This window comes from Panthera uncia, chromosome B1, assembly GCF_023721935.1.
Source record: "Panthera uncia isolate 11264 chromosome B1, Puncia_PCG_1.0, whole genome shotgun sequence".
NCBI lineage: Eukaryota > Metazoa > Chordata > Mammalia > Carnivora > Felidae > Panthera > Panthera uncia.
The window spans coordinates 184,721,369-184,739,948 of record NC_064811.1 but is presented as its reverse complement, the minus strand read 5'-3'; the positions used below and the strand labels follow the sequence as shown (position 1 = coordinate 184,739,948).

The following is an 18,580-nucleotide window of genomic DNA, read 5'->3' as shown; positions in this document are numbered from 1 at the left end:
TACACACGCAAAAGAGAATCTTAAAGACAATGTGTGACACCTTCGATTTGAGGTGACTTGTGGGTCAGAGAGGAGAGGGAATTTGTAAGCGGGAAAAGGCATTTAACTGAATGATAGTGACTGTTTTAATACACTGCCATTCCCGAAGACCTTTGTCAAAAGGTAACCTTGGAATTTTGTTACCAACGTATCACTTCTGGTCTACTTTGACATTCTTCTGGTCTTCAGATATGTGTACAACCACTGTTAGGGCACTTCCGTGTCTTTACAGCCGTGGTTACTGGAATTTGCATGGTTGGTAGAACAAAGAGGGAGGCAGATTCGTAAATCTTAGGCATCACTGGAGCACCGTTAGGTTTTTCTGGTGTGTGAATCGAAGGCTGCTATGCAAAATGATTGGGTTTCCTTTTAAAATGAACTTCTGCTCTACGTTATGAAACAGACTGATCACAGAGGCCTCATTTTAGTTACTTTGTCCTCTTTCACTTGCAAAGTCCTCTGTTTTGGTACACCAGTTGTCTATTTTGTGAGTCAAGGTTAGTCTTGAACTTAGAAGATAAGAAGAATACTTACGGTTCCCCCCCACCTTGAATGTTTTCATGAGTAAACACAGGACGCTGTGGCTGAAATGAAATGATTTTCAATGTAATCAGCGTTTAAACTGGTACTAAGTAAAAGATAATTTGGATAATGGCATGGTACTTTTCTTGACATTTAATATTTCCTGTTGTAAAAAACCAAGAGGAAGGAAAAAAAACCAAATAAAGGGTTTCTGCAGGATTAATAATCCAAATATTTTGAAGGGTGCTTTGAATTAAATGAAAATAACCAAGGTTCAAATATTTGGAATGTATCTAGAATCTAGTCTGTTCAAGCTTTAAGGAAAAGTCAGGGTTTAGTCCCATTGATTTTTCAAAGGCCAGGAATATGGCAAGAACATAGACACCAAATCACTAGAATGGGAAATCTGGACACCTTCATACAACCTTATTCTTCAGCGTTTTCTCAAACAAGCGGAAAGTAAACCACATTTAGTCTAACGGCAAAGTATCCACATTCATTCTACTTTTCCTTCACAGACAACATTTTCACATACGGTACGGATGAAAATGTAGATAGGCAGACATCCCATGCTACATTTGAATTAACACTCTCTGTTCTCAATGTTGAGAGAACACATGCATTTTTAAAAAGAGAAAACAGAGAACTTTAACTAGAGGGTAACAAACAATATCCAGGTAACATGTAACATTTTACCTTAGAAGAGAAATATTGGTAGAAATTCCCAGTGCACTGAACTCTCAAAAGAGTTTCCTTTCTTTTTAAACTAAGCATCAAGACCAGTATCTGTAATAGATACTTATAATATTGGAAATGACAAACCTTAGCATCCCACATATCCACACAAATATTGCAACGAATGAAAGTTAACATGTTTGTCGAATATGTAAACTCAACGCAGTTTCTACCGACTACCTAAATGTTACCATTTCAGGGAAAGAAAAATATTACAATTCATTCACAACACGGTTCAAAGACATCCTCTTCTAAATGATGGCTGCGTGCTAAAATGCGATAAGTAGGCGTTTGCATGACACTTATAAAAGTGACTTCTTGATGACCACTGAGTTAGATGGATCCATGTCCTTAGACATCAGGGCCAATTCGTGGGTCCCTGCATTATGAGTGGATTACCGACAGGCTGGGAATTTTACCCTACAAATTGTCCATAAAAATCCCACTGGTCCAAGAATGGATGGAGAACTCTGGGGTTCCTTTCAGCCTGTGAGTCTATAATTTGCTCCCCTTCCTCAATTCTGTATTCACTCCCCTCCCGTCCAAGCTGTCTTTCTAGCATAAGAAGATGAGGCACTTAGAGCACCTGGGTGACTCAGTTGAGCGTCTGACTTCGGCTCAGGTCATGATCTCACAGGTTCATGAGTTTGAGCCCCACATCGGGCTTACTGCTGGCAGCTGTCAACACAGGGCCCGATTCATATCCTCTGTCCCTCTCTCTTTGCCCCTTCCCCGCTTGTGCTCTCTCAAAAATAAATAACTATTAAAAAAAAAAAAGGATACCAGGCACTTACATTACTAAAACTTTAAGCATTCAGTCTATTAATTGGAAGTGTTTACTTTTTAGAAATTTCACTCAGCAGTCTGTGCATGGAATATATAAACCTAAGACTACAGAGTGGATGGAAATGATTGGAAACGTGTATGGCTTCAGAATACAAAACTTCTATAAATCAATATAAAATTACTCACAATGTATTTATTATTAAAATGATAAAATACACTATTTTAAGAGAAGTCAAAACTAAACCATTTTCTAACCATTTTAAGGCCATTTAATTCAATATAAATATATTGAATGATTCTATAATTCTTATATATAAATAATACAAACATAAAAATATAAATAAGTAAATATTATATGTAAAATAAATATAAGCCATCCACAAGCCTATATCCTATTAAATTTCTTCAAATCCTCATCCAATCATATATATATAACTTTTATGCAGAAATAAAATACATATAGGGGCGCCTGGGTGGCGCAGTCGGTTAAGCCTCCGACTTCAGCCAGGTCACGATCTCGCGGTCCGTGAGTTCGAGCCCCGCGTCAGGCTCTGGGCCGATGGCTCGGAGCCTGGAGCCTGTTTCCGATTCTGTGTCTCCCTCTCTCCCTCCCCCCCCCCCTTTCTCCTTCTTTTTCCCTTTTTCCCCTTTTTTAAAAAAAAAAAAAAAACGTTGAAGAAATAAAATACATATATATCAATTACTATTAATATTTTCTGATAGTTGTCTAGTCTTCTTTTTCATTTTAAGCCACTGCAGAATAATATGCCCTCACGTTGGTGTAGATATATTTTTTTAGTTTTCCTAATCATTTCTCTTTTTTGTTTTCAAAGTTAAGGTTAGTCTAGCCTTTTTACACGTTCATAAGCAGCAATGCTATAAACATTTTTATACAAAGAATTATTTACTTCTTTTGGACATTCTTTAGAACACCCTTCCAGGAGTAAAATTTCTGGCCAAAGATTATACATTCAAGCCACATGATATTGAAAATGCTCATGTTAATCGCTCAAAAAAATTTAAAAATGGAATTAAAAAAATCAAAATGCTGTATTTCAAAGCCCATTCGAGGACAGCTACTGTTGTCTCACAAAAACATCATAGCACCAGTTATAGTGCAGAACAAAATTATAAATAAGAAAATATCATCTGATGATCTTTTCTTATCTTCAGAGAAAATGTTTTGTAAAATGTATTTCGTTGTGCTCTTTCTACATGTTTAAGTCATTCTAATATTTTTAAGTTGAGTAAAAGTTTTACTTTTCTATCATGGCATCCGGTGCTTGGTAAATCTGGGAGGTCGAATTTCATTGCTCTTCTCTGTTAAATGTGAATATGACTTAACTTTTTAATTTTTTTAAACGTTTTATTCATTTTTGAGAGAGAGACATACACACACAGAGTGCGAGGCGGGGAGGAACAGAGAGAGAGAGGGAGACACAGAATCTGAAGCAGTCTCTAGGCTCCGAGCTATCAGCACAGAGCCTGACATGGGGCTCGAACCCACGAACCATGAGATCAGGACCTAGGCTGAAGTCAGATTCTTAACCGACTGAGCCACCCAGGTGCCCCTAAATATGGCTTTAAAAATCAGATTGTTTATTGAAATAAAACAATCTACTTTTAAAGTCCATATGGGACCTTTTGTTGTCATCATTACAATTCTACTTTAATTCCTTTAATTCAACTCACACCATAAGTTATTTAAATGAATCATCCCTTTGGCAACTGGGAACATGGGGCTGTTGCCAGAAGTATGTGTCTCCCTTAATGCCACAGGTGTCTATGTCTCAAGGGGACTCACGTTCCTGGCTGAGCCAGCCAGTAATGTCCTTGTTTTTACCAATCCTTCGCAGTATGTCTTTTCTCTTCCTTTATAGCCTTTAATGAACCTCCCACCCCCTTTTCTGACTTACCAGGTCTCTATACTGTTCACATGCTCAGGCCAAGATTTATCGCAGCCTTTATTAGCAGTATTATCTTGGTGACTTCAGAACTTTTCTAAGTTTACCTTTAACAGGAATCATCTCCATGTGAATCTGGATAGTTAGGAACCAGTTTTGAGGAAATGTGACTAGCTCCAGTATTTGAATTAATTTATTTAAAAAATATTTGGTCCATAGAGGAACAAGTAGCATTATAGGGCACATTCCTGTCTTCATGGTATTGGCACTGACTACCAATGTAGCCTTGGATATGTGCCTGAGCTTCCTTTTCTCTAAAACCAAAGAGTTGGTCAGGATGGTGAATAGAATCTTGTCCCCCCTCAGGGAATCCGTTCCCACAGACACACTTCCTCCGTTATGTATAGGTGCCCTCATCAACCTTAACCCTCTGTTGTCAGAGAGCTGTGCCAATTAATTCTCAAGTGTTCTAGTCATGTAAAAACAGTCATGGTAACAATTCAGCTTCATTTTTCAGATCAGTGAACCCAAACTCACAGATCATTTCTTAAATCACAAATAAGTAAAAAGAAGAAACAGAATTAAAATGTTGACTGGCACTCATAGTAAAAGATGACCGTGATGGATTAGGTGGATCAGCATCTTTATTTTGTCTTTTAGGCAGGTGTTTATGTTCCATACGGATACTCAAGCCAATTATCTTAGGAGACTATCTTTTGCCTTTCCCCCGTCCTGGTGTTGTTATAAGGCACAAACCTTGAGGAAAAGATCTGTAACGTATTTGCACTCTATTGCCACCGAATGGTGATTAGTGGAAGCAACACGCTAAAAGTTTCTGCCTTCGGACAGCTCTCTCACAAAGTTTCGTTCCTTCAGCCTGGATTCGTTTTGAAAGGCTACTTTAAAGACCACAGAACGCTGTGGAATAGATATTCATGTGTCTTTCTGACTACCTACTTCCCTTCCTGTGTTTTAAATTCTTGAGAAAAGATCTCTGTGTAGCCACCCGTCTTTTAGGTCTGTCCTTGTTTCTGTTTTAACTCTGCTCATTACTCATAACTTCTTAGCAGTGTTGTGAGCAATATAGAATATACACTTGTGACATTCAGAGAGTCCTACATGTGTCTTAAGAGTATAGTAAAATTGGAAAACCCAATGAAGCGCCATGTTGTTTTCATGGAATCCTCAATATTTAACTTTTTTCCTTGGCAGTGTAGCCATCTTTTTTTTTTTTTTTCCTCTCTTTCTGTTTTAGTGTAGCTATTTTTTTTAAGTTATCAAAAGCAGATACAAATGGGACAAGTTTTAAGCACACGCTAATATTCAAAGCCAGAACCAACCTAACCATAAGGGAACTGGTCTGAAATATCCTAGAATCTCTGGTTTCAGTAAAGCATCTACTTGCCTAGCTCAGATGGGGAGATGCAGTCTGTCCAGAAGCCATTTGTCTATCTGTGCTTCGGCAGAGGCATTTCTGGTAGCTCTATCTAGTATTTGGTGATTCTTGAGTGAGGATTGGCTGTTACTTTAAATACTAATGTGGAAGAATATTTGAAAGAGTTATAAGCACTTCTAGAGTTTTTCAGTCAATTTTTTTCCAGAAAATGTTAGGTGTAGTATTTGCCAACCAGAATTCTATGACATTCCCCTAATAAAAGTCCCATGTTTATGTTTATAGGATTATTTTTCCTTCTTAAATGATGGTATACAACTTTGGATGAATCTAAAGAATATAGAAAATGTATGTTCCACACAAACACATGTACATAATGTATACATCTGGCAAAGAAAAAAAACTTGAGGTGACCCAAAACATAGCATCTCATTGACCCATGGGAAATTTATAGCTGGGCCACATTAATTGTGGAAAAATCTTTCTTTTTGTTTTGGCTCTAGAAGGCCCTTGTGTGAGTGAGTCTAAGAATCTCTTCAAATCAACGTTCCTCTTTCTCTATGGCAACCCAAATCTCTACCTCAGAAACAAAGTGAGGTCTCATTATGCAAAGCAAAAAGCACAAAATTGGCATAAACACAGAGAGGTATCTACATTTTTTGAAAGTAGAAAAGGAAATCCTCTTTGCAATCAATTGGGCCCTTAAATATTTGCAAAGCATAGTCATGTAATAGACCAGGTGAGGTTAAACCAGGGTTTATCAAATAGAAATGGTGAAAAGACTGACTTTTGAGGAGATGGAAATCCCTACAAGCCTTGGCTGCCTTCCCCAGAACTGATAATACCATTTACAACCTGTTCATAGGAAAGCGCTTTCGATGTGATGTTACAGAACCAAAGAGTTACAGGGAAAAGTAATTTCACCTTTAAATTCAATCAAAGCTGTCAAGAGCCTGGGAGTATCTGGAGTCCAGGGCAGTAGCATTGGCTTAAAAAGCGTCATGGAGTGAATGTAGCACACATCACCAGAGCAACAGGGTATTTTGCAACAACAATCGTGAATTTAAAGGGAAAAACAAAACAAAACAAAAAACTGAAATAAACGGAATGCCACAGAAGCAAACATCACTGGAAGCGTGCGAGTTCAGTATATGATTGGTAGCAGCCTTATTCTTCGCACTAAAAACCGTGACTGGAAAACAGCGATTTACAGAGAACGTGGAAACCTGAGACGGACGTAGAAGATGACATATGCTACGCCCTCCTTTGTACCATGAGAATCTGGTCAGACCTTTTTGGATTTTGGAAAGCTTACACACACACACACACACACACACACAAAAGGAAAACACATTGCTTAAAGACAGCAGAGGATATTTGTGTTGATCTGATTTCATAGCTCATCATGGTTGGGGTCACTTTGTCTCAAGGGTACCTCTGGCCCTACTTTATGGGCAAAGCACAGCAATGACAATTAAGGAGGAGCCACCCACTGGGGGTGAATGGCCAGGGTGCCTGGCTCAAGGTGGGGCGTTCTGACCCTACCCTGTGGGAACCGCTGAGCCCTCTGACAGGTGAGCTGCAGTGTCTCCTAGACATCACTGGGCTACGCGGAGGCTTACCCAAGACAAATATCTCGCTTTTTAAGTCAGCCTGGAAAAGCCATAAGAGGTTAGTTAGTTCTTGTCTTCGGTTTACAGCCTTCAGGAGAAGCTTTCCTGTTTTGTTTTTTCATGCACACGCACATGGCATGCCAAACTCTTGCATAGCAGCAGAGCGGGAAGGGTTCACCAGTCTGCAGACAGCTCTTCTGGCTGCCTGTAGGTTTCACACCACAGGCGTCAGGTGCCGCTTTCATACGGAACTCAACAGGCACAGCAGAGAAAGACTTACAGAGAGAAGCTGGCATAAAGAAGATGTTTGAGTGCGATATCGATGGCTAAGAACACATACAAGAATTTGTACGTCTTTAATAGAATGTTTAACAGTGGGATTCAAGACACCCTCAGATTGGACCTGTTTTTTTTTTTTTTTTTTTTTTTTTTGTGCACATTTGAGTAGATGCAAGGTAAAATAGAGGGAAATTTCACTCAATACCCATAAAGTTTCATAAAAAGTCTCAATTGCTTATTGGGGCAAATTTTCTGACAAAACACATAGGAAGAAAACATGGCTTTTCTGGGGGAAAATGGTGAAATATAATTAAATACTGAGTATTGTCCTAACTCCACCTTGTGACTATTTTGGCGTTCTTCCAAAGTAAGATTTTTAATAGGACAGTGAATAAGCTAACCTTTCTTGTGCGTGAGTATGCTTTATTTTCTTTCCAGTAGTGGACAGGATCTACCACTTGTCCTTGACAAGTATTTGGGTCACTTATGGGAACTTCAGCAGGACTAAAGAAAGGACTTTTCAATAAAAACATGATTTTCTAAACTCTCACTGAAGAAAGTTTTTATGATGACTGACCTCAAATCTGCAGTCTGTGGATACGAAACGCATTAAACATTTTTCTCTAAGGGGTTATGGCAGAGAATGCTTGATGTGCTCCAGTATCCATTCTTTTCTTGTCTGTCCTCTGTACTAGAATCCTGATAGGCACATGGACCTTCTGAATAAAGTCTTCCTTGGATCTAAATGTGCTCATGTGATAAGTTCTGACAGACGGGATACACAATAGGAAGGGGCTGCGAGAGCTGGTGCAACCACTTTGGACCAGGCAGTGGAGGCTTCTCACTGGGGAGATGATGTGCAAAAATAAAATGGAATCTCCTGGGTTTTCTGATGATTCTGGAGCCACATACCAGCCCTGGATGCCCGACACTTAGGTACCAGAGAAATATACTTGTATGTTGTTTAAGCTGTTGTTATTTTGAGTTTTTTGGCACAGCAGCTGTCCCCATTTCGACTGATGCGGGGAGGGGTTCTACAAACATCAAGGCTCATAGAGGAAAAAGACATTTAGCTGTTAGAATGATGTGGAGAAACAGCTGGAAAGATCATTTGAACATATTAGGAAGAATCAGGGCTTAATTCCATGTTGGAAACCGTGCTCAAGGGGGTCACTCTCTGATGGGATGGCTTTAGAGTGAGGAGACTTCCCAATGGGCCCACAAAAATTGAGTTTCTTGGAAGAAGCCCAAAGAAGAGTCCTTCTATCTCTTCATAAAGAGTCCACATGCCATAAGTCTCTTAGATGGAATTGGAAGTTCGGCTTATAGGAGAACTGAGAATTATGATAATTTTTATTATGAAAAACCATTATTAAAAAAAAGATGTTCAAAAGAGTAGAGAAAATATTGGTTTCTGATTTATGCATTGCTCACAATTTATATGTACATTTTCAGCCTTCTGTCATCGATAACGTGTTGGTGAATTTTGCGTTTATGGAAGATTTTGGATTGGATATGACAGGCTTACATTGTCTCAGAAGATACTTCACAGGAGTAAAATTGCACCAAATTTTATTAAAAGAATAAAAGTGCATTAAATGGTTGACAAGGATTGATAAAAGTGTAATGATTCATGCATACTATGCTATACCTACTAAAACATTATTAAAATTTTATTTTATCTTTGCTTTTAGTGCAGGGTTACTTTCTTGGTAACGAGCATAACGTATAACATTCTTGAAATGGAAGAAATAGGAAGGCTTCTTAGAGGACTCAAGCCTGCACAGTTTATCAGTATCAGACGTGGGGTTAAACTATAATAATGGCCTGAGATTTGCAGCTGTTTCAATTTGCATTTATATTTACAATAAGCACCAACGAATTCATCAACTTATATCTTTCCAATGAATAGAAAAAGACATTTATAAGGTTTTCAAAAACTCAGTGGGGGATTGAAAGTTATCATTTGCTCTTGAGTATGAGATAAAATAGAGAAAAAAAACCACTTCATTTTTCTGGAGTTAGTTATTTGATGTAGTTATGAAAAGTATTCTTTGGAAACATTGTTATTGTAAATATGTCCATTCTCATACCATTCTGCAAACAACTGACACCTAACGTGTGTATCAGTTGAGCTTGGTTCTTGAAGAATGAACTTGCATAAATCTTGGTTTTGTCCTTGATAGTACAATGCCAGTGAATGATCTTTATCTCTCTAAATTCTAAAAATCCAAACTGATTCTAAAGTTATTTAGCCATTTATTGACTAAGTTTAAGGGCTAAAGAACAAGTAGGGAAAGACAGGGAATAAATACTTTGGCCTTAAAAAGAGAACCACAGAAGGAATGGGGGCGGGGGGTGGGTGGGGCAAATTCTTGGTCTTAGATAATATCTAAAGTATTATTATTTTTAAGATTTCCTAATTATTTCATGCCGGCCAAAATGAAATCTCAAAGGGCAAAGAGCAACTAGTCTTTAAAGTATTCCACTTTTTCAAAAATTCCTTTCACACATAAGATGAATTCACATTCACATTGGACTATTTTGTTGGATGGAGTTAGTGATGGGAGTTGGGAGTATCGTGCAGATGAGTATCTCTGGTGTTGGTGCTTCCTGGTAAAGAAACTCGACTCTACCAGAGCCTTCGAGTTTTCCCTTAACTGCAGAGGCTCTCATTCACATTCAAAACATTGGATGTGAGGATGGGTTATTACTTGAAGTCTATCACCTTTTGTCTAAAGGAAGAGATTTCAGGATCATGCTGATTGTAGAAGCCAAGCTTTTCTGTGATGGAGTCATTTCATGCTGTGGTTGTCATTAAATGTCTTTCCAGGGCCAGTCATTAATTTTGTTGAAAGTCTTTTTTACTGGTGTCCTTATGGGGAGTTGAAAGTTAGGGGAACTGCCAGCCCACAGGGCTCTGAGTTGGGTGCTTTTAACAAAGGGAAGTATCATTCCTGCATCCTCATTAATTTACTTCAGTTTTGTGGAAGAACAGAGCTCAAGACAGTGCTGAAGATCATCCTGCCCTTGGGCTCTGCTGAATCTGCTGATGGGTGAGAAACGTGGGAGGCAGTGAGCCCACTGAGAAGTGACAGGAGATGACAGGCACCAAGCTGATGTCTTTGAATGGGATGGTTCTCCAAAAAAATACCTAATGATTGCTTTTTATTTTTCTATGTAAAATTGATTTTGGGTATGCAAGCGTGTCTTTTAAATTTTTGGGATAGAGGCCATGCCAATGATGTTAAAAGTTAGCAACCAATATTTACACGACTTCTTAGAACTTGTAAGATGGCACAAATCTAAATACATTTAATTAATAAAATTCATTTAAAGGCATGCAATAAACCACACTCGGGATGCAGTTACCTTTAATTTTGGTGAATTTATCTCCTGTTGATAAGGGTATTTAGGGAGAAGGGGAGGTGTGTAGGGCTGGGTAGTCTGAGAAAGTGTAGAGGCCAAGTCAGAGACAGAGGCCCAGGGAGAATGGAAAGGAAGGGAGGGAAGGACACCGCTGGGAAAAGGTGTAGACGTTCGATCTCCCGGAGAAAATGAAGGCGGCTTAAAGATTGAGGAAAGACAAGATGTGATTACACTTGTGCCCAGAATGAGGTTATGTGGTCTTTAGAGAATATCCCCCAAAGTTGAATAATGTTCAAGTTACCAAATGCCCTGGGAAGTGACATTTATGACAAATTCTTGCTTTAAATTCTTGCTTAACTTTTTCTTTCGAATTTGACTCAAAATCCCCAGTGAGTGTGATCATTTTTCTGATGTGGGTGGCTGGACAGAAGAACCCCCCATAGTCTACAATTTTAGAATATATTTACAGGATGGCTGCTTCTAAACATGAAGGAAAAACTACAAACCTGCAATGACTCTTTGTTACTTGCTTGTAAAGTAGATTACGATTTCTAGCTGGTTAGTTACAAAGCCGGGGAACTGATGTGTGCCAGCAGCTATTTGAATAACTGACTTAGAAACATGCTTGACTTTCTGTAATGAATGATCTCTTTTACTAAGTAGTGTATTTGTTTATTTTATACAAATACAGGCATGGCTGGGTTCTTTGTGCAGATGACCTTTTCTCTCCTGGTTGAGGAACTAGCCAAGCCTCGGGGTTTTGTGGATGTCCAGGGGTCTCATAGGCACTGATCATTATTTAAGCCCACGAACGTCCTATAGTACAGGCCACGTGCCTCTATATTTGTTATTGGCAAGGTCTTAATAGAAAACTATGGGATTTTAAAAATTATTTTTGTTTTCTAAGATTTTAAAATAGACGATCCATGGGGGAAAGTGACTGCAGAGCAGCATGATATAAAACATTTTGTTTCCTAATTTCAGTATTTGCCAGTAATCGTATTTTCTTTCTAAATTGCAGGTTACATATGTGAGAAATGAAGTTTTGTTTTTGTCTTAAGAGAAAAATTTACAAACTAAAGATTTAGGCATGTCCCCTCTTTACTAATTAAAATCACTGCTCAAGATTCTTTGTAAGATGAAAATGCATTAGTAGTCTTAAGTGGTCACCAACCTGAAGAAATTATTTCTTCCGAGAGTTAAAAGGGTACCGGCGTGCCTTTTGGTTCTGTCTCTCTCCCTTTTTACAAACTGCCATTGGAATTGGACTCGTCTCTCTGTGTATCAGTTTTCTAATTTCTCAAGTGGGGCTAATAATATAACCCATCTCATTGACAAAGAGTTCTTAGAACACTGTCTGATACTCAGTAAGAGTTCAACTATGTAGCTATCATTATTAATAACAAAAAGTCAGGAAGACTATCAATTATAGACTGTTTGAAATATGAATTTCTAGTCACAATCAAATAATGGAATGACATCAGACATTTACATCATCTTACTAAAATTTGGTGAGTTTCCATACACCCCTCCACCCCCAACTTACGTAGTGCTTGTGTTTCTTAAGAGGAAGCCTTTTAGGGCAATGCCAAAATTGACGTTTAGTAATGTGATTAACTGTACTAGCTAAATATAGTTAAGACGGGTTAGTTCTTTGGTAATTAGGCAAGGTTAAAATACCTCAGTACTGGTTTTCACTGCACTGCTGTCTTCCTTAGGGATCCTAGGGTCTGTGGGGGTGGCTACTGGATATTTTAAACAGTCAGGTTGCCTCTCTTCTTCCTCCTCTTCGATGTTCAGGCTTGGTGTCACCTCTGTGCCGTCGCGGGCACACCACAAGGCATCCGCTTCTCGACACTCTGGCCCTCTTGGGATGCCTGACAGAAACCCCTCATAGATATCCTCATCTTCCTCTCCGATGGCGGGGAGACTTTTGGGCAAGGGAGCCACATTAGTGTGTGCAGAGGCCACAAACTTGTCACCTAGGACTTCGGGTACTTTCTCAGGGCCTCCAAAGCCCTTTCGTATTTTTGTCAAACCTGCACATTTGTTCTGAGTTGTCTTTCTGGGATCTTGAAGTGGTGTTGCCTCAGAAGGCCGGACTGCGGCTGAGGTCACCCCTGAGCGGGGGAAAGGCAGCAGAGAAGAAGGGGATTTGGCAGGTGCGGATGCTGGAGGCAAGGGGAGGAGATCTGAGGGCTCCTCCTTAATTTCGAGGACGATCTCCTCTAGGATATTTGGTTTGGCTTGGTCGGCTGGTAAGGTTAAAGCACCAAGCTTCTCCAATTCATCCAAGAAATTGTCCAGAGAGTGAGGCGGTGTTGGGGTCAGAGGGTTTGCTGGTGGGCACTCGGCTGTCAGACGCAGCCGCCCCTGGGCTGTCCTATCTGAGCCCGGTGAAGCTTTGTGCGTGGGAGGAGGGGCTGGTTCACTGAAAGCCAACTTAGAAACGAGCAGGGATTATAAGGTTAAAATGTAAACCAAGAAAATCATACATCAAAACACAGAGACAGAGAAATGCAGGGAAGTTGTGGTAATAAATAGAAACATATTTTACGCCGTGGTCTCGATTTGTGGATATTTTTGCGGAATTTAAATAAAATCCTTCGCATGTTAACTGGAAGGTTATCTGAACAATGAAACTCTCCTAGTATTTGGAAGGGGTCTTAGGTGTCAAATGATAAGGTAAAGCTGTAGTAGAGATAAGAAGGTCAGACAGTGAATCCCTAAGTGATTTTATCTAGGGGATCAGCTCTTTTAAACTAGGCTTCACACATGACTCTGAAATAACGTTACTGTAAAATGAAAACCAATAACGAAACCTTTTCTTATTCCCTGAATTTGTTTACTACTGTTCTTTCTGCCTGTAAGAGTGCCAAATCTTTTGAACTTCCATGATTTTTTCACTTATGTTTTGCAACGTAATTATAGCGTATGGCATAAAATATTTTTACATCATTATGCATGAATACATTTCCCAGTGAATCAATTCTGAAAAATATTTTCCAAGAGCAGAAACCCCTGATCAGAATGAAACTAAAGATAACTACTACTTCAAGGTTTAAAAAACCCAAAGTAAATGTTTACATAGAAAGGGAACATATGATTTTAAGGGGAGTAAACTTCTGCTAGGACTCCCATTCTTTTATGTAAACCTGTGGAGTATAATTTATGAAACTTAATCTCCTGAAGTAAAAATATATTTCAGTGGATCTTACTATTATCAGTATATTTTGGATATATTGAACAAAACAGAATGGTAACGTAAATTCCTTAAAAGTAGTTCTGGAAGGGCTGCCTAGAAACATTCTAAGACATTCTATTGCTGAACTGGAAAGAATGCTACATGCTGTACGTAGGAAGGCCTTGACAGTCTGGTGGATGGCATTTTACTGTCATTCTCTCCAGGGAGATGGTTTGGGTCTGGAAGATTTTGGAGATGCATTTTCTCGTTGGTTATTTAGGATGAGACCTCACTCATGCACTCGGCACTCTTGGTCCTAAGGCCACTTAACTTTTGACTTCTGTGTCCTTTAACCGGAATGGGGCATTAATACAATTTATTTAGCTATTTTTTTAAAGGAAATATGATGTCCTGTCACCTTGGGGTGGGGGTATATAAGCCAAAGAGTCACAAAACTCACGTGAGCATCCTAACAGAAGATTCAGGTGGTCTTTAGTCCTCCTAGCACCTGATGCAAAGTGATAGTATACATGTGGTCTGTTACTAGATAGATAGCCACCCCTAGCAGGTCCTGTCTATGTTCAGTTTTTAGTAAGACAGAAATTACCTAAGTCTCATTTCATAGTCTAGAGAAATTCTCTTATTGGCCAGCATTCTATCTTATGCTCTTCGTTATGCAACAGAATAACAGATTTTGAACCTCTGTGAAACACATAAGAATTCTAGATGATTACTTTTTGCTTTCATTTTCTCTCATGGTCAGGAATACTATGTAGACAAGGAAGAAAGATCTTTCAATCCCACTGTTGTCATGACTACCACTGTCACTATTACTGCCACTACTCTGGTGCTGTTACCACGACGGTTGCCAGTATACATGTTAACAGGTTCCAAATGCTTAGCTTTACAATGGACTTGCTTCTACAAAAAGGCAAATTACGTATCTGAGATACCTACATAACATAAATATACCTATAATACAAAAATCACATAATTACCTTTCCTCCCTAAAGCATTCGAATTGGATTCAACTACACTAAAAGCAGAAATATCAGAAATGGTATCAACTTCCATTTGGATCTCCCCTAAAATAAAGATAGTATGTCAGGAAATGTGATTTGAATGTGTCAGAGTGATGCATGAGTCAATGAGTTCTTTCCTCTATTTGCAAATACCAGTTAGAAAATAGGATACATAACATTTCGTGTATTTTGGATGTCATGGCTTAGAAGTATATTATAGTTCTTTTTCTGAAAATGATCCAGTTCAACACTAGTGAGAAGTTTCCCTTATTAAGTCAATGATATCATAGATTACCAGATGGGTCGAAATCATTAAGCATTTTTTTTTTTTCCAAATTATGGACATAAGCTTTTCAACATATTTTCTTCCCAGCAGTGAGAATAAAACACTAATTAGTTTTTAGTGAAATTTCTCTATTTATAAATCGTAAAATCTGGTATTCTAAGAGAAAGTTTAGGAAACTGAAAATACATTTAAATCATATCCACAACAAGGATTAAAACACTGTGATCTACAGTATTACATTGCCAGTATTAATTAAGACATTATGGAAGAATTTCTTAAATATTAAATAAGGCTTTCTAGATAAATGCCTATTCTTTCTTATAATATTTTGTTTGAAGGTACAGTTGCTTTGAAATTCATCTGGTAGTTTTTTAAGATGACTGAATGGTAAATAAGACAAATATATGGTTGAAGGTTCTGATATTGTCTTTTTATCAGTAGGAACTATTGAAGGAAGGATTTTGCTCTCTTAACGCTAAGCTCTGGTAGTGAAGTCAACCTACTAAAGAAGATTCTGGAAAACTTTATTATCAACCAGACACAATCTGATTACCGTTCTGTTATCCAGTGTTGCCAAACTGTTCTATTATTCAGTGATAAGGGATTTACAGCAATTACCCTGCAACGGAAACCCAGTCTTCAAAGAGTAGAATAAATAAAATGCCCTTTTAAAAGAAAATGCTTCTCTTCGGATAGTAGATTCTTAGCTCATTTACATATGTAAAATCCTTGTAGACTCATTTTCAAGGAGTAGTTTAGGTCACTGGGGATGCTCTCTTGCTTTGGGACATGAAATGATTTCATGTCTGTGATGTTGATGTTATTTTGCGAGGGCCAAATGGTTTAGTTTTCCATGTCCCAGCCTTGGTCTCAGTTAAAATTTTCAGTAAGTTATGGGAAACAAAATGTTTCAAATGTTGGGAAGTACTTACAATATTTTGGAAATAATTCCTTGGTAATTTAAAGTTTTACTCTTGAAAGTCAATGAAAAGGAGACAGAAATCCCTAAATACCATCCATGAGAAGAACACAACATATTATATATAATTCAATAGAAAATTAAGAACAATTTCACACTGTGAGTAAAGAAAGTAGAATAATAGCCTTTTCTTTTTCTTTTTCTTTTTTGGAATAGCCTTTTCTAATCAACCAGTTCAGGAAGCAAAGTCCCTTTTAAACTACATGTTGAGAAAGGTAATTATCTTTAGCTACTGGCTCTAGTGAGACAGTGGAAATCATCCTAAACCTAATAAAACAAACTTGAGGACTCCTAAGAACCAATGACATTTTCATTCAAACTAATAAACAAACTGACTTACAGACCTTAATTAAAAATTTTTACTTTCTCTCTTTCTGTACCAAAATACCCTAAGACTTTCATAGAATTTTGTCAACTCAATTACCATGTGTTGTTGAAATAAACCATTTTGGGATCTATCTATCTACCTATCAATACATTCTATACTTATATATACTACTTACACCTGCATAGAATCCATGTAAAACATGCATATCTAAAAATAAAATCAAGCTTCAGAAAAAAATTGAGTTTCAAAAAGCAGCTATAATTGCATACATACATACAGACGTATATCATAGAGGATTTTATGATGCTAATGTTTTCTCTTTCAGTATTTTACTTTGAAAATAAAATTATCCAAATCAAGCATGAAACCTTTGTGCTAGCACCCCTCAGAAAGATTCAATTATATTGACTTGACATGGCACGCACACTCAGAAACATAACATGTACATTTTGTCGCTTTGCAATAGGTATGATGTTTTAGTCTATGCCTAACATCCCATGTCGATGATCTTGCATCAAGCTCCCAAACATGACGCTAATATGCTAGGATGTCTTCTTACCTTATTTGAACTTAAGCTGTGGATTCTATCACTAGAATAGCTGTGGGGTATTGGAGGGTCAGGGTAGTCCTCAGCACCTTTGGTTGTATTCTTCTTGACAACTTCTACGTAGGAAACAGGGAAGATGCCTTGTCTGCTGGTTCCTGGAATTTTACCTTCATACCAGTTTTGATCAACTCTTTTAAGAAGAATAACTCTATCTCCCTGCAATGAATATTAGGAAAATGCATTATAAATACAGATGTGGTAACATAAAAACTGTCAATTGTCAAAGGTTTCTAATAAGCAATAGCTTTCCATCTGGGAAAGTTTGATACCTCCAGTTGTTATGATTGTTGTTTGTTGTTTGTTTTTGTCAGGGGAATGAAAATGAAGGCTCTGAGCTCATTCCCAAATTACAGATTATCAACATGTACGATACGTAATCATTCATCGATGACATTAGAATCTCCCCTAAGGATGCTTGGTTTGTGTGAATGGGCTTACACATGTTCACACCGGTACCATGTGAAATGCCTTGTATCAGTTACTTTAAAAAGCAGAATAGTTTAACAGGGAAAACCTCAATGACAGTAGCGTTATCCTATCATTGACAGGATTCGGGGAAACGACCTTCTGCAGGAAGAGCTTCAAAACAGTGCAACTCAGCTCGCTGTGATTGTGTATCTGAAATGGATTACGGAAGTCAAGCTCCGGAAGGGAGGAAGTTGAATGGCATACCGTTTTGCTTTCTTGATCTACATGTGGTAAGCAGGAGCAAAGAGTAAGGCTGGCAGGATGGGGCAAAGGACGTACCCTAGATAATCCACAGCTGTGCCCAGGGCCGACACCCACCTGGTCTGGATCAAGATCGTGTAACACCACTCACTATCCATTCTGATTGGCCTCTGCATAGAACATAACCGAGGAAAAGTAAATCTCCCTAATGTTAAAATTGCACTGATTTTCTGGGCAGCACACTGCTGTTGCCAGGCTGTTGCTGGAGCTATAAATTGCATTGGCAGAAGCTTCTCTTTATAGTATGAAACATCAGCCGGGATGGTTCATGGAATGTTGTGTTGTCGCTGGGACGGTAGACGATGGGTTGATGATGCAGAACCAGGGCCGAGAAGGGAGAATGGGATGAGGTTCTGCCGGTACAAGAACCATGTCATTTGCCTTCCTTGCCCCTGGCTAAGGGATTCGCCAGTAGGCGAAGGAGTTCTAGAACCACCCTGCCTGTGACTCTCTAGCCTGTGCTCTGTGCAGACACGTGGTCGACTCAAACAAACGAATGTGATGGTTTAGCAAATCATGAAGATAGTTCGTTTGATCTTTCTGTGCAGAAACAAATTAAAAAGAGTTCTTTCTGGGGGCACCTGGGTGGCTCAGTCAGTTAAACATCCAGTGATTGGTTTCGGCTCAGGTCATGATCTCACAGTTCCTGAGTTCGAGCCCCACATAGGGCTCTGTCAACACGGAGCCTGCTTGGGATTCTCTCTCCCTCACTCTCTACCCCTTCCCCCCATGCCCTCTCTTTCTCTCTCTCTCTCTCTCAAAATAAATAACTAAACATTAAAAAATTAGAAAAAGAGTTCTTCCT

The 18,580-nt window shown here is 38.6% G+C and overlaps 1 protein-coding gene across 14 annotated transcripts in view; it reads right to left on the bottom strand.

The window, feature by feature from the left end:
• The window catches only part of SORBS2 (sorbin and SH3 domain containing 2), a 221,197-nt gene that overhangs the window by 7,425 nt on the left and 195,192 nt on the right, over positions 1-18,580 (bottom strand). For all 14 annotated transcript variants that reach the window (XM_049632546.1, XM_049632549.1, XM_049632543.1 and 11 more), the window contains 2 exons: positions 16,999-17,202; positions 574-623 (listed from right to left, as the gene is read on the bottom strand). In XM_049632546.1, coding sequence (XP_049488503.1) covers positions 574-623; positions 16,999-17,202 — 254 coding nt within the window. The remainder of the gene's footprint in view (positions 1-573; positions 624-16,998; positions 17,203-18,580) is intronic.